General features: G+C 27.6%; 2 protein-coding genes across 3 annotated transcripts in view; one reads left to right on the forward strand and one right to left on the reverse strand.

Moving 5' to 3' along the window:
- The window catches only part of LOC107439717 (uro-adherence factor A), a 29,754-nt gene extending 28,222 nt beyond the window's left edge, over positions 1-1,532 (forward strand). For both annotated transcript variants that reach the window (XM_043055255.2, XM_043055256.2), the window contains one exon: positions 1,168-1,532. In XM_043055255.2, the coding sequence (XP_042911189.1) occupies positions 1,168-1,349 (182 nt within the window). In that variant the 3' untranslated portion in view covers positions 1,350-1,532. The remainder of the gene's footprint in view (positions 1-1,167) is intronic.
- A 3,405-nt stretch (positions 1,533-4,937) lies between these two features.
- Positions 4,938-14,919, reverse strand: LOC107439716 (Golgin, RAB6 interacting). Its single transcript, XM_016052395.3, has 6 exons — positions 14,682-14,919; positions 12,833-13,061; positions 11,805-11,927; positions 10,594-10,734; positions 8,557-8,764; positions 4,938-6,939 (listed from the first exon to the last, which is right to left on the reverse strand). Exons 1-6 carry the CDS (start codon positions 14,761-14,763, stop codon positions 6,781-6,783), a joined length of 942 nt encoding a protein of 313 aa, XP_015907881.1. The 5' UTR covers positions 14,764-14,919; the 3' UTR covers positions 4,938-6,780.
- Positions 14,920-14,941: the final 22 nt, after the last annotated feature.

Genomic DNA, 14,941 nt, shown 5'->3' on the forward strand with positions numbered 1-14,941 from the left:
GAGGTTCTTCCTTTACCATGTTGATTTTCACTACGAATTATGCAAAACGACACAGTTCACATTGTTCTATTCAACGCTTTCACAATTAATTCAATCTATTTCGGCATATTGTCAGACTGTAGCATACAAAAATTTCCATTCGTTTTACATTATTCCAAGTTTCATGATATTTGACAAATGTAAAAAACAATGCCATAAGTTTTTTTTTTATGACGGTTAAAGCAAGATAAAACCGTCAATTGTCGAAAACTTTCCAACCCTGCCTAATTATGATATTTTTTTTAAGTGCTTAAAAATATTTTCTGAGTGCTTGAAAAGTGCTTATTTTTTGTTGAACAATTTGGCTACACACCTTGACTTGGAAACCTGTCATAATAGTAGACCTTGTGGCAGAATTTTTTCTAGCTATCTGCGACAAAACCGTCTAGCGCTAATATCTTTCTGCGAGATAGTTTTAATAATAACAAAAATATATTGTACTTATTTAGAATAACAAAAGCGCTGTTTTTACAACAAAAAAAATATATATAATGTTTTTTAATTGAACATGTAATTTTTACTCTAATATTATATCTCACATTTTTTGGAGGGGGGGGGGGGACACACAAATTATTTTCTTCCCATTTTGTAAATAAACATCACAATAAGAAATAATTATCGTGAAATTCGGGCACCTCAAACTCGTGTTTTGTTTCAGGATTAAGCTGTTGTCATAAATAATATCGTATAGAAAATATCAGATTTAAAAACTATGGAGAAGTCAATAGCAGTAACTGATCAAATTCGATAGAATTATTGCCTTAAAAAGTAAATACTCGAATGCACGATTCGAATTTTCCATGTTGTCTATCGAAATATTTAAAATCCGCATGAAAATCAACATCAATAACTGACGAAAATACAATCGAAACATTACATCGATTTACGATACTACTGGTGTATATTGAACATGTAAAAAAGTCATTATCTAAATGCGCGATTCAAATATTATAGGTAAATTTCTGTCAAAAAAATAAATATAGGTAAATTTTTTTTTTTACTTATCAAACGAAAAATCTTTCTGCAAGAACTCTGTAACGTTCTGCGACATTGTCACCGCGATTCTGCCGCGGGGCTAGTAAATTATTTATCTTTTATTGTATCATTAATATTTTATTTATTTTTTAGAGCCAGGTGAACCAACATCCATCATTCAGAAACGCGACATCAACGTGGTGACTGTAGGTTCCGACTCGGATGTGTCTACCGATCCCGGATTTCATATTGAAAAGAACAATTTTAATACCACCCTTACTGTAGATAGTGACAATTCCTGTGATCTTCCTCCTATAGATATCCCATTTTATTAGGGATAATATGAAATATAATCCCATTTTGATGAAAAAAAGTTTTTTAATAGATATTTTCTATTTTTATATATCTATTATTTTTGTATATATAATGTAAAGTGAATCATAAAAGTCATATGCTGTTTGTGTATCATATAATTATAAAACAATCTTTGTTGGTGTGATAAAATGTTTATTAATTTATTGAATTAATTCATTTAAGTTTGGATGTTTCATTTATAGTTTCTATGGTAAGTAATGATAACTATTTTAGTGGACATATTTTTTATACTATTTAAAAATATCTCGGGGGTCTGTCCGGGCCAAATTTACTGCCGTTACCTTCACAAATTCAACTTTAGGAAAAACAGTAGTTTCACAAAATACTTTTTATTAAAATTTTATTTTTGTATCCTGTAAGAAACAATAAATTTATTTTTTTGTGTTGATTTTTTAATATACTTAGCTGCCAACTCTACTGGATTTTGCCAGTTTGTCCTGGTTTAATAAAAATTCTCCTGGTTTTTATGCATTTTAGAAAATTCGCTAACATTAAGTAGTTTCATTTAAAAAAAAATCCCTATTGAGATTATTGCTTGCTTGAATATTTAATTGTCACTAATAAAGCGAGCCTCATTAACAAAATTCAGTTACTTATCTTTGAATTAAATTACTATTCAAAATTATGTACAAACATAATGCATTACATTTGAAGACCATCTAATGTGAAATCATAACTGGAAAATATTGCAGTTTTTCTATTTCTATAAAATTCCCTTTGTGCAAAATATTTAGTATATTTTGCAACAATTCTCATGAAATTTATATTATTTCGTAAAATCTATTGGATTTCATTCTATCTGTGTTGGCAGTTATGAATATAATTTTTAATTTTCAGAAAAACCTAGACAGACCCCTGTATCTATATTCAATGTCACTATAATTATTATGTGCCGTTAACCAAGGTTAATTTGAACAACCTTTTTCGTAATTTCACTAACGTATTTAATAAAAAATATAACAATATCCTTAATTCAGTTTTCACCAATTAACTAAGTATAAAGAAATCAACTGTGCAATTTGTTTGCATAATTTCCCCCCTTTTATATTTTTTGCTATTTATAAAATTTTGGTCCTAAGTAGGAGATACTTTTTCAGGTTACTTTTGCTCAAGGTCTCTTTCGACTTATTTTATTAAAATTCGCACATAAATTTGCTAATAAAATGTCCCTACATTATCAGCAATATGTATATATATGCATGTATGTGAGTGTTAATAAAAGAAAAGAAAAAAAATTATAATAATAAAATCTTATAAAATTTTTTACAAAAATATTTAAGAATTTTATTAATGTTTCTAACTTACCCCTTGCCTCTCTGAGTGCATGACCTGCCTTATAATACTTCTGCTGGTATATATATTTACTATTAAAAATTATGACATAGTTGAGTTTTTACGAGTCACAAATATTGCTGTTTATTTAAATTTTCATTCGTTAATATAGCAATGTTTTTGTATAATGTCTAGCATTCCCTACCTGTGGAATACTAAAATTTACTGGATTCTTTTATCTTTCTTGTATTCACGTTATGAAAACATTGCAATTGCTTTATTTTTTTTACTTTTGTTATGTTGTAACATCCCCATCCATTGTCAAGGTTTTCTGTTAAAAATGTTCAAATTCTTGTGTATTTATTTCAGCGTGATATTTTAATATCATATATGGCTGCAGACCAAATTATTTAAAAAAATTTTTAATGTTTTTAATTGAAAAAAACTTATGCTTATAATTTACATGATTAGTGAAACATTTTTTGACTAGCCAAAATGTATAGAGTGTTTATTTATTAAAAGGACGCCATACTGTGAAAGAAAATTTTTATCGCAAATTTTCTTTCTCCTTCATTACTAGTTTAAAGTGAAGAAAAAGCAAGTTCAGGCAAACCTAGAGTAAGTCATGATGTTTCAATTGCTGAAAAAAATACTTCAAAATATTAAGATGCAAACAAATTATTACAAGATAACTCCATTGCGTAATACTAAGCTATTATCTCGTAATTTATTTTCATCTGTATATTTTAAAATTTTCTCTTCAGTATTTGCACTAGTATTTAATACTTCATGGCTTACTCTACGCTTGTCTGAACTCACTTTTTCTATACTTTAAATTTTATGTTATTAATGTAAGAGAATTTGCGGCCCAAATTTTCTTCTGCGGTATGGAGTCCTCTCAAGCCACCAGAACTGTATCAAATGTGTTTTTAAATCTTGAGTAATTTGTTGGATACCACAAATGTTTACCTTTAATTATTCAAAAATTGAATATTTCTTTAGTTTCAATTTCTGATCATTGTTCTTCTCAATTGTGTTCCTTTTTCTAATCTTGAAAACTATATTATCTTTACTGTCGCAGGTATAAGCTTTGACTTAAATGAATAACTCCAAAACTGTAGCAAAAAGAATTCTATTTGCAAGAACATTTATGAAAACATTATTTATTTTCTCCGCATATTGGTTATTCCCATTTTGTCCCGATTATGATAATTTTTGCACTCAAATCATTGTTGATTTAAATAAGAATTTTAATATGGAATGATAAAAGTTGTATTTTTTTTAAGTGGATAAAAGAGATAAGAGTTTAATTTATACAGAAGGAAATACTTGTATATTGAACCTTTTTGTGTTCATAAACTATTTATTGTTTTTTAATAAAATAAAATAATCTATGATTTGCTGAAAAGCATTCTGTTCAGAAACTGAAATTTTTATGTGTATTAATCTGAAAAGGTTGTTAAAAAAAAAAAACTGCTTAATATTTGAATTGGCTATTGTTAATATATCAAAATATATGCTACAGTGCTTGAAGTTCTAGAATTTTTCAATTTTCATTTATAATTCATATTAAATTTTATTTGTTTCAATTTACAATTTATGAAAGAATAGTTTTAATTATTTTAAACCTTTTATAAAGATACTATGCAATTAAATACTATGATACTGTTACTACAAAATTCCAAATAAAGGGACACCATTATTATTGTGTAGTTATTCCATCATTTTTATTTTCGTATTTCATTTGGAAGTCATTAAAACTGTTACAAAGCAAAATTAAATATATTTTCTGCACCTATTGATTTGTTCATATTTTATCTCTATTTTGTACTTTATAATATTTTCTTCATCACACAATTTTTTTTGTGAAGGATATAGCTTAATTGTTTTCTCACATCAAAAAAAAAAAAGTCCTGAAATTGTGTAAGCAGATATGATTAAAATTTCTTTTGCAGTTAATATCACTTTTTTTTTAAAAAGTTACATGGGTTTTTAAACTTTTATAAAAAATAAACAATAAAACTAATCAAAAATATTTTCTCAAAGTTTTCAATCTGTAAAAAAAAAAAAAAAAAAAAAAAAAACTGATAGAAAAAACCTTTTTAAACTAATCTGATAAAAAGAGGTGATGACAAAAGGATTGAAATCAGTTATAAAATTTAATAAAAGATTGTAGAAAGTTTTTCATTTTATTTAAGTCTGCTCATTTTGTGTCAACGAAAAAAATCAGGACATTAGCAAACAAGAAAAAAGATTATTCTCGTTAGAACAGAGAGTTTTGATAGTTACCAGTACAATTTTATTAATGGTACACTTAACAATTCACTATAATGCAGATAACAGATCAATATATAATAAGTTTTATAGTATACTGTTACATTAATAAAATAACGAGTATCAATTAGTCTCTCATACCCATTTTTAATTAAAATTTAAAAACAAATTCAAGTTTTCTCAAATCAAATAATTTTAGATTATGGCTATATTAACCTCAATTCATAGTTAACAGTAACATTTTTATACAAAAATAATGTAGTAGACAGCAATCTTTCAGTTCAACAGTCTGGAAAACGAGTTGTACATTGAAATCAATCATTTTTAAATCAGAACAAAGAGACAAATCAATAATTATTAAATGGATCAATAATAAATCAATCAATAATTGTAAAAAGTGTCTGGTTCTTGAACATACTGAAATAAATATTTAACAAGATCTGATAATAATTATGTTATAATTGTTGATATTGGATAATTTACAAGAATTGCAAATTATTCAATTATCAAATCCATTGTAAACAATCCGATTGTACTGGATAGTTTACAAGAATTCATTTGCATAAAGAATAGTAAGCTGGCCAAGTCAAAATGAAATTTAAGGCCTTGAGAAATAAAAATAAAAAAAATTGTAAGGTTTTCAAAGAAATAAAAGGATGTTTCAGCTTGAAAAAAATTAATAAGGCACTTAATTCTAAGACTATAATTAAGTACTTTTTAGGGAGCATGTACTAAAATGAAAAATTTTAATATCTATACATAGTTTCATATTTTACTTCATTTTAGTCTAATCCTCATTTTAATATTTGTATAACCATTATATTTAAGCTAAATTTTATCGACTAAAAATATCAATATAATAATTTTCAGCATCATTAATGATAAGTTAGTATTCCAAATCTATGCAAATCTTATCTTTAATTGTTCTGTATCTATTTGAAAATAAAACAATTAATCAATAAAAAGCTTAAATAAATAGTTTAATTTATAATAAAAACTGGATTTTAAAAAATGAATTTTAAAAAAAATAAATTTATGAGATTTCTGTCAAATCAAATATATTTAAACTAAATTTTATCCACTAAAAATATCAATATAATAATTTTTAGCATCATTAATGATAAGTTAGTATTCCAAATTTATGCAAATATTAACTTTAATTGTTTGATATCTACCTTAAAAATAAAACAATTAATAAATAAATGGTTTAGTTCATAATTAGAAACTGGACTTTAAAAAAGAAATTTAAAAAATAAATAAATAAAATAAACTTATGAGATTTTTGTCAGATCAAATATATTTAAACTAAATTTTATTAAATATATGTAAATTAAATCTACTTAAAATATCAATATAATAATTTTTAGCATCATTAATGATAAGTTAGTATTCTAAATTTATGCAAATCTTATCTTTAATTGTTCTGTATTGACTTTAAAAATAAAACAATAAATATTAATTGTTTTATATAAATACTTTAATTCATAATTAGAAACTGGATTAAAAAAAAAGAAATTTAAAAAAATAAATAAATTAAACTTATGAGATTTCTATCAGATTAAATAAATTTGTTTTGCCAAAAGCTACTTAAATCATGAAACATTGTAAAATAAAAGATATTTTAACAGTAAAAGTTTTTAGCAGCAGCTAATAAAAAATATAAAAAAAGATTTCATTCACAAATAACAATAGAATCAGGTACATCACAAAATGTGAGAAAACAAATACACTTTAAAAGAAAATGCAACAAAAATATAGTTAACAATGCTTGAAAATCGCACACAAACCCAAAAGAAATTATAATTTGTATGTTTAGAAAAGATATTTTGAGCCAGCTCAAAACATTTATGAAGCTTCGGGTTGAGATCCTTCATCAGATGCTTCATCTTTAGAATCGTCAGTTCGATTGTTTTTAAATTCCTGAACAGAATTCTTCAAAGAAGGTTTAAATGTTTGACAGGAACGATAGACTTCCTCATTTGCAACACAATACTTTGAAAGAATCTGTTTGAATAAACAAAAATGAAAATACAGTCGGACCTCTATTTAACAAAGTCACTAAATCCAGATAATAAGTTCGTGAAATAGAAAATCACATTTTGAAATACTTAAACAACACGAAACAGGTTTTAAATTCATAAACACTAGACATAATTAAAATAGCAATTGATACACCTTTATTTTGCAAATGAGTATCTACTATTTATTTTATAAATTTTAACCATAAAAGAAATCTGCAAGGAAAGCAAGAATAAAGCAAAACATTATCCAGTGTTACACTATCATGCTACATACATTTTCAATAAAAAAAAGCTAAATTTATGTATACAATTATAGCCGCATTTATAATAAAAGTAATTTTAAACATACCACATGCGTTTCATAAGCATAATTGCTATTGAGAAAATCCGTTCATTTTGTCTTAGTTTTTCGTTTGAAATGCAAACTAAAAGGGAAAGGGATTTAACTGCCTTCTCTTAAAAGTTAAATGGCATCAAAAATCAATTCAAGGTCATTTACCCCATAAAATGCGTTCACAAGTTTAAAATGATCTAAATTATTTTAGGAAATAGGGAAAGTGGATCTCAAAGAAAAGTTCACTTCACTATTTGGAAGTTATTTTATGAAGAAATTTTCCAAAATGTTCTTGGCTCCTTGAAAAAAAAATCATAAAATAGGGAAATTCACCAAATGGAAGTTCGTTAAATAGAAGTCCGACTGTACTTAAAACTGGGATATTTATGGTGATTATTAAAATAAATAAATAGAGAAAGTGTAATATGTAAAGAAAGGTATGACGAGTAATTATTAAAATAAAGTATTCCTGCCCTTTGTGAGTCATGGAGATTAAGGTTCCTAACTTTTGAGACCAATGGCATGAATGTGGCAACATAGTCAGCAATAGACCGCCTTTACATCCAAGACAAGCTGAGTGAACCACCAGGTCCTTCGCAATGACAGATCAGTGCCTTGAACCACTGAACCAGCGTGCCTCAATTATAAAAGTATAACCAACCAGAGTAAACGGGCAAGTGAATGAACAATTAAATGGTCTCTTAAAAAAATCATAAATCTGTAATTTTTGCTAAATGGTTATATAAAAAAAAATGCAGGGGAAACTATAAAGTAATGTTTTAAGATTTTTGGGGTTCAAATAATAAGTAGTTCAATAACCAAGTAAAGGAACACTTCCTACCAGTGAATAAATACAAAATTTTCCAGTGAAGGAGCACTTGATATTCTGATTATATTATGACCTTTTAATCATATAAATGCCTGCAAAGAAGTTTTCTCCTGGCATTGAGGCAATACTAATTATTTTGAAAAATATTACACTAGGCCATATAAAGCTCTTGTGTATCGAAAGTCGTTTAAATAGAAAAATTTATTTTATTTATTTATTTCGGTTACTAAGTAAAAATAGCAAGAAGATAGTGCAGAAATATGCTGAGAAACATCAATTTAATCCCGAAAATACCAAATTGTAAATAATACTGTACTAATGAAGAAGAAAAATCTACCGAAAATGCATTTATCATCAACAACCTGCTTATCAGACAAGAATAAAAATGCTTATTTCAATAGGTAAAAAGAAAGAATTAAGTTATGTAATTGCTTTACCGGCTTCATTTCGGGCATTTCAAAATCTTCAACAACCGTTTCCATTTCGAGTTGTTTCATAAGCTCTACCAGCTTACTAGCTTTCCTGTTCTCGTTTTGTTCGATAATTGCACAAAGATGTTCAGTCAACTGTTCTTTCCTTTGCATTTTTTCAAATAAGAAAAATTTGGCTTCAATGAACTCTTTCTCTGCTTTTAGGTATCTCTTCCTACAACACACACAAAGAATTACATATAAACAAGTTACTTAAAAGTCAACAAAGAATTTTTTTAATTTTAGTTACTTTTTATTAAATAATTAAAATTTTTTCTCCCATATAAAACTAAGATTAATTATTTAAATTTAATGAATGAATTAATATTTGAAAAAACAGTATTAACATCGAGTGTCATGTTTAAAAAAAATGTATTTGAACTTGAATGGATGAATAAAAAGTATTTTATTTAACGATTGAACATTTGAAAAAGATACGTAAATATACTATAAGTAGGGAGAGTGTGAACTAATTGTAGGAATTGAAGAAGAAAAAAAGGCGTGTATTATGAGACAACTATAAAAGTATAAATTTGGTGACGTGGACCACACGGGCTACCACGTAATGTTCTTTATTAAATTTATCTGACACAGCGAGTATAAAATAATCAAATGTGCACAATAAACTATTTTTTTTAGCTATAAATACAGCTATTTTCAGCTACAGTTCAATGCGCTATTTTTTTGTTCAAATATAGGGAGAGTGTGAAATAATAGTAGGAATTTTAAAAAAAATGAGAGTGCCATGTTTCTAATATCAATTTTGCATGTCTCAAAAAAAAAAAAGTATTGAGCTAAAGCTAGGTTTACAGAAACGCCATCAAATATTCATTTGGAAGTATGCAAGGTATAATTAGAATTTGTTTTGACACAAAAGTTTTACAATGCTATTAATTTATTCAAGAGTCACAAGTATAGACGATACTTTAATAGCTGTTAGCTTGGGATATCAGCCAACATTAGAGAAATAAAATAAAGGAGATTGTACTAACCAACCCAATTTTGGGTTTACCACTACTTGTGTTCAGTTCTGTAGCATTGTAATTTTGAACCCAATCCAGAAGACAAGGGAGATCCTGGATCAAGTATTGGGAGAAATGTGCCTTAGAGGAGGACTTTTTGATGGAACTAACCCGCATCTGAGTTACACGGAGAGGAAAACCACAAAAACCTCCCACGGTTAACCAGAGGACAAGGAGACTCTAACCCATGATCCACCTACCACTGAGGATATTTCATGTCAGCACTGTGGTCGGCGAAAGTCCAATGCGGAATGCATATTGACCAGTCATCTCTGGGATTCAAACCTGTGTTTACCTCATTTCGGAGGGCAAATGCTCTATCCCCTGAGCCACCACAGCTCAACTTAAACAATTAACACTCAACATACAATAGTACTGGCATTAGCATATCCGTTGAGGAATAAGAGAAGTATTTTTGCCAGAAGTGGATATTTTATCACCAATTTATTTTTTCAAATTTCTTCAACAAATATGAAGAAATTTGAAAATATGCAGGTAAACAGGAGATAGTCGTAAAATACAGGAGACTTGGTAAACATGGCTTTTTTATGTTATAAACGAAAAATAAATATTGATATGTTGAATAAATAGCTAGATGCTTCTCTTCCAAAGATTGTAAATTTTTTATATAATTGTAAATTTTTAAAGATTGCAAATTTTAATAATAAATAATTTAATAAAAACTCATATTTTTCTAAAAAGTTATATGTATAATAGTAAAAGGTAAAAGATAACAATCCGTACTTTAGGAAAAATTTCTAAAAAAAAAACCCAAATAAGTTTAAAATTAAGAAATATATTAATCATCACTTAATGATCACATTGCACAATTATCTGATTAAACAAAATTGTTATATAAAATAAGGTGCATTAAAACTTACTCCAAATCTCCAGTGAAAGCAAAGAATAAAATTATTAAAATTAGTTACCATTAAAAGTATGGTATAAATATTATTAAAATAATTCTATATATAATACATACTCAGCTTGAGAAAATTCTCTGCTGGCTTTTTCGATGTAGTCACGTAAAATGACGATGTCGGAACTTAGAATGTTATCGAGGCGATTTAATTCATCAGTAATATGTGACAACTTTATTGCTTCAGCTTGGGTCTTTTCTTTTCTAAAATAGAAAATGGAATAAGAAACACGTGGAGCTATGTTCATAATTCAGCACACAAATTAAAATTAGCCATTTTATTTAAAATAAAATGCCCTAAAAGAAAGGGTGCGTAAACAGGGTATCTGCTACATTTAAGACTTTCAAATTCACGACTTTCCCCAACTAATTCCAAACATTTTTCACGACTTAACGAAGTTACTATTTTTTCTGACAAAAACACAACAATAAATTTAAAAAAGTATTATAATAACATTAATTGAAATTATAGGTATAACCAATTCTGTTATACTCTACATCTTCATATTTGTAGATTTTAAATTTAAAAAAACAGAGTAAAGAAAGAGTTGAAGCAATAATACAAATAAAATAATACAAAAGCAAATATTTTTTTCTTCTTTTTTACAGCAGAATTATATTCTAAAGAAACTTTTCATATTCATCGAAAAGGAAAGAAATACTCCTGATTTTTCTGTTCTAATTTCGGAAATAAAAAATCACCAATGACTGGCTTGTTACAACTACTATTTTAAATTGATAAAATAAAATAAATAAATAATAACCAAAATTCTGAAATCATAGAAATTTAAAAGATAATTTGCTCTAAAAATGATGTTTTTTCTTTCATTTTTCGAAAGAACATAATTTTTAAAGAACATGATAAAAACATTTTATATTTTAATAAACTATGACTGTGAGTGGGGATTTTGTTACCAATTCAGATATAGACACCGTGAAATGGGGGGGGGGGTAAATTCCATTTAAAAAATTAGATTTTCGGCAACCTAAATTCTTGACTTTCCATGAGTTTTTTTTTAAATAAAAAAACAGTTAAAATCTTGACATTTCATTACAAATTTTGTTCAATACCGAAATACATAATTGTCCATGATTTCTCATGACTTTCCAGGTGCACAGTTACCCAGATAAATTGTATTAAATTCGAAATAGAATGCAAGTGTATTACAGAATCAAAAAAGCTTTAAATAGTATTGACAGTTAATGATTGAGAACTATTTTTTTTTTTTCAATAAGTAATGATTGTCATCATTCCTCACAACTAAATAACACACTTATCAGTGATGGCCTTGCTGATGAGAGCTCTTCTCCGGGCATTCTCAGCTTCAATGTGCTTTTGTCTTAACTCAAATGCTTCTAAATCCTGGCAATCAGTAGGAAACCTGATGCTTTCATCACTAAAAAAAAAAGAAAAAATTTAATGTCAGATTAATGTATAAGACATTGTGATATAAAATAAATAAAAATACCATGAGCTCTTTCAAATAGGAGTTAAAAATATTGATTAACTGAAGAATTTAATTGACAAGATTAAACTGAACTTTTGAACATCATTAAGTAAAAAGATTAGTTTTTAATAAAATACAACTAAGCAGGGTGCGTAGCCATATTTTTCAACAAAAAATAAGCAACTTTAAAGTACTTTGTTAGTTCGAATAGTACACTCAAAAATATTTTTACTCACTATATACATTAACAAAAGGCAAAATAATTTTCAAAGACTTTACATGAGCATGATAAAACATCTAATTTCTGCCAAAGAACTCTAATCTGGATTATAGTAGCCACCATAAATAGATTGAGAGATTTTTCGGTTCGACTTCAGAGGGTGGAAAATGAAGTTTGAAATTGAGAATATTTTGCAAAATTCAGCAGAGTCGCACATGAGAGTGCAATAATTTCACCGAATCCAGCTCAGTAGACGCACATGCGGACTCCCAAGCATTTCATCAAACATGTAACATGATTGGCGCTATCATACGTTACAGACTGACGGTACGCCGGCTGAAATAGATTGAATAGTTGAACAATTTGTGAAAATATTGAATGGAACAATGTGAAAACCATGCTTTTGCATAATACGTAGTGAAACTCGACATGGTAAAGAAAAAAAAATCTGATTTTTGAAAAAGAAAAAATTAAGCAATTTTTAAAAACATGCCATGAAAAAAAAAACAACTTTAAGGGATTTTAAAAAAACAAAAATAAGCACTTTGATGCCCTTAAAACGTTATGCATGATGACTAAGGCTTTAAAAGTCATTAAGAAATCACATAGCATTTAAAATATTAAATTGGCTTACTTGGGCGCTTCATCGTAATTAGATGCCATTTCATGGTATTCAGTAGTGTAACCAATGTGATTGCAGGTACAGTCATTAGATGACGAAGAATTATCACTTTTATTTACTTTCCAAGTATCCCTGGGCAGTTTACAGGAAGTAGGGCTGTTCTTAAGAGCTACTTCTTCTTCAGAAACATCCTTAATGGCAGAAGCCAGTTTTAGTGCATTTAAACTTGCTTCATCTAAAGCTATCAACAAAAAAAAATTCTATTATCAGTATAAGAATATATAAATAAATAAAAAACAACATCCTAAATATTTAAAATAGAAAAAGGAATAAAAATTAAAATTAATAGTGACCGCCCTGCCCCCAGAGAAGTTTTCGGATAAGTGTTTGACCTGTATCCACGTTAGAACTAAACGCTACAAAATTACAGTTAAGTAAAATTAAAACTAACAAAGATTGATACACATTAGAAAACATCACAATATAGATGACGTGCAATTTAAAACAATAAATCAAGTATTTCAAACCATGTAGGAAAGTAAAAAATAGGAAATGGATAAATGAAAGCAAAATAAGCCGCCTAAGAACAGAGAGTTCAGCCTCCCCAATGAGATTTAAAATCAATCATAATAATTCCAAAAGGGATTTATAGTGAAAGTAAATATAAAATTTTGGATCAAGACATCAAAGTGTTGGGCTATCACGAAAGAGATCACCAATGGCCAAAAGTTCTCCATGGAAGGGAAAGGCCCCGGAACAGCAACCAGTCCAAGTGTCCGGATTAAAATAAAAGATCAAAGGGATCTTGAAGAGAACCAGAACTCTTAAAAACAAGTCAAAAGCGCTTAAAACATCTAAAAGAGTAAAATTAACCAAAAACAAAAGTGTCAAAAATACAGTTAAAAAATGTATGAAGAGTAAGGTCAGGTAAAACATTAAATGGTAAAAATAAGAAAAATTTCACCGAAAGGGATAAAAATTAAGAAAATCTAATCACTGGTCCAACGGATCAGTAAGTATAAGATATTACCTGTCTGTAAACATATCTGCACGTCTATTTACTCGATTATTAATATTTATAAACAAATTTTTAAAAAAGTAAACTTAAATGAATAATTAGAATACAGAGAATGCGTAACGTCAAATTTAAGATGAAATATGCTATTTTGTGTCATAACTATGGTTATAAACATAGATAAAAAAACATGAATCAAAAACCAAATGACACTCTTTTCTGCTACACTGTGTTTTAGTTATTATATATATACATAAACATAAAGGTATCTTACATAAACATATATGTATCTCAGTTTTAACTCACCGACTGGAATATTATTTTCCTTTTAAAGTTTTTCCGGGGCTGCTGTTCGGAAGTTGTAAAACTTATTACAATTTTGGCACAGGTAGTACAAAGGACATGTTTACATACACTGTGGTATCGTGATAGGTGGCAGAATAATTGCTGAATCTTGACAATTTCCGGGGAGCGGCCCTAGAGAATCTAAAAGGAAATACCACAGAAAGGGACCAACTAGAATGATTATAACTCGTAACTACCCCCCGGACAAACATCTACATATTTTTTTTAAAAAGATTTGCAAGTTTAAAATCTACTAGTTAGAGCGACAGATCCCGACACAGAAATATCCCCCAATTGTCCACAAAAAACTTCGTAAAAAAGCGTCTGATTATGAAGTACTAAAATAAAATAAAATATTAGATATCCACAACTACAACATTTTTCATTCAACCCAATCAGGGATATTAAATATTCATATTAAAAATATTACGTCAATATTTAAACAGAAAATTTATAAAGTAAGTACCAAATTAAGTAATACACTTAAAAACAAATACATACTACTATTTTCGGAGAATATTGGATTCAATTTCATTTTCTCGATATCTTCATCAGTAAAACCAGCCCATTTCTTAGAAGCCATATTTCAAAGAAAATTATTAAGCATTCTAATTAGTCGTAATGGATATACTATAATACCCACGGCCAGTTTTAATTTTCAAACTCCCTATTTTGAAAAGCTTCTGCAGAGTTCATTATACGTGTTGTTTTGATTTAGCACTGACATGATACTACTTTTATAGATTTATGGGAAAAATAAA

Source organism: Parasteatoda tepidariorum, chromosome 1 (genome assembly GCF_043381705.1).
Source record: "Parasteatoda tepidariorum isolate YZ-2023 chromosome 1, CAS_Ptep_4.0, whole genome shotgun sequence".
Classification (NCBI taxonomy): Eukaryota; Metazoa; Arthropoda; class Arachnida; order Araneae; family Theridiidae; genus Parasteatoda; species Parasteatoda tepidariorum.

Coding starts and splice junctions, on each gene's coding strand:
- LOC107439716 (XM_016052395.3), bottom strand. CDS start 14,763: ATGGCTTCTAAGAAATGGGCTGGTTTTACTGATGAAGATATCGAGAAA. Junction 10,735..11,804: donor AGCAAGGCCATCACTGATAA/GTGTGTTATTTA, acceptor TTTCTATTTTAG/AAAAGAAAAGACCCAAGCTG. Junction 8,765..10,593: donor AGAGAATTTTCTCAAGCTGA/GTATGTATTATA, acceptor TGTGTGTTGTAG/GAAGAGATACCTAAAAGCAG.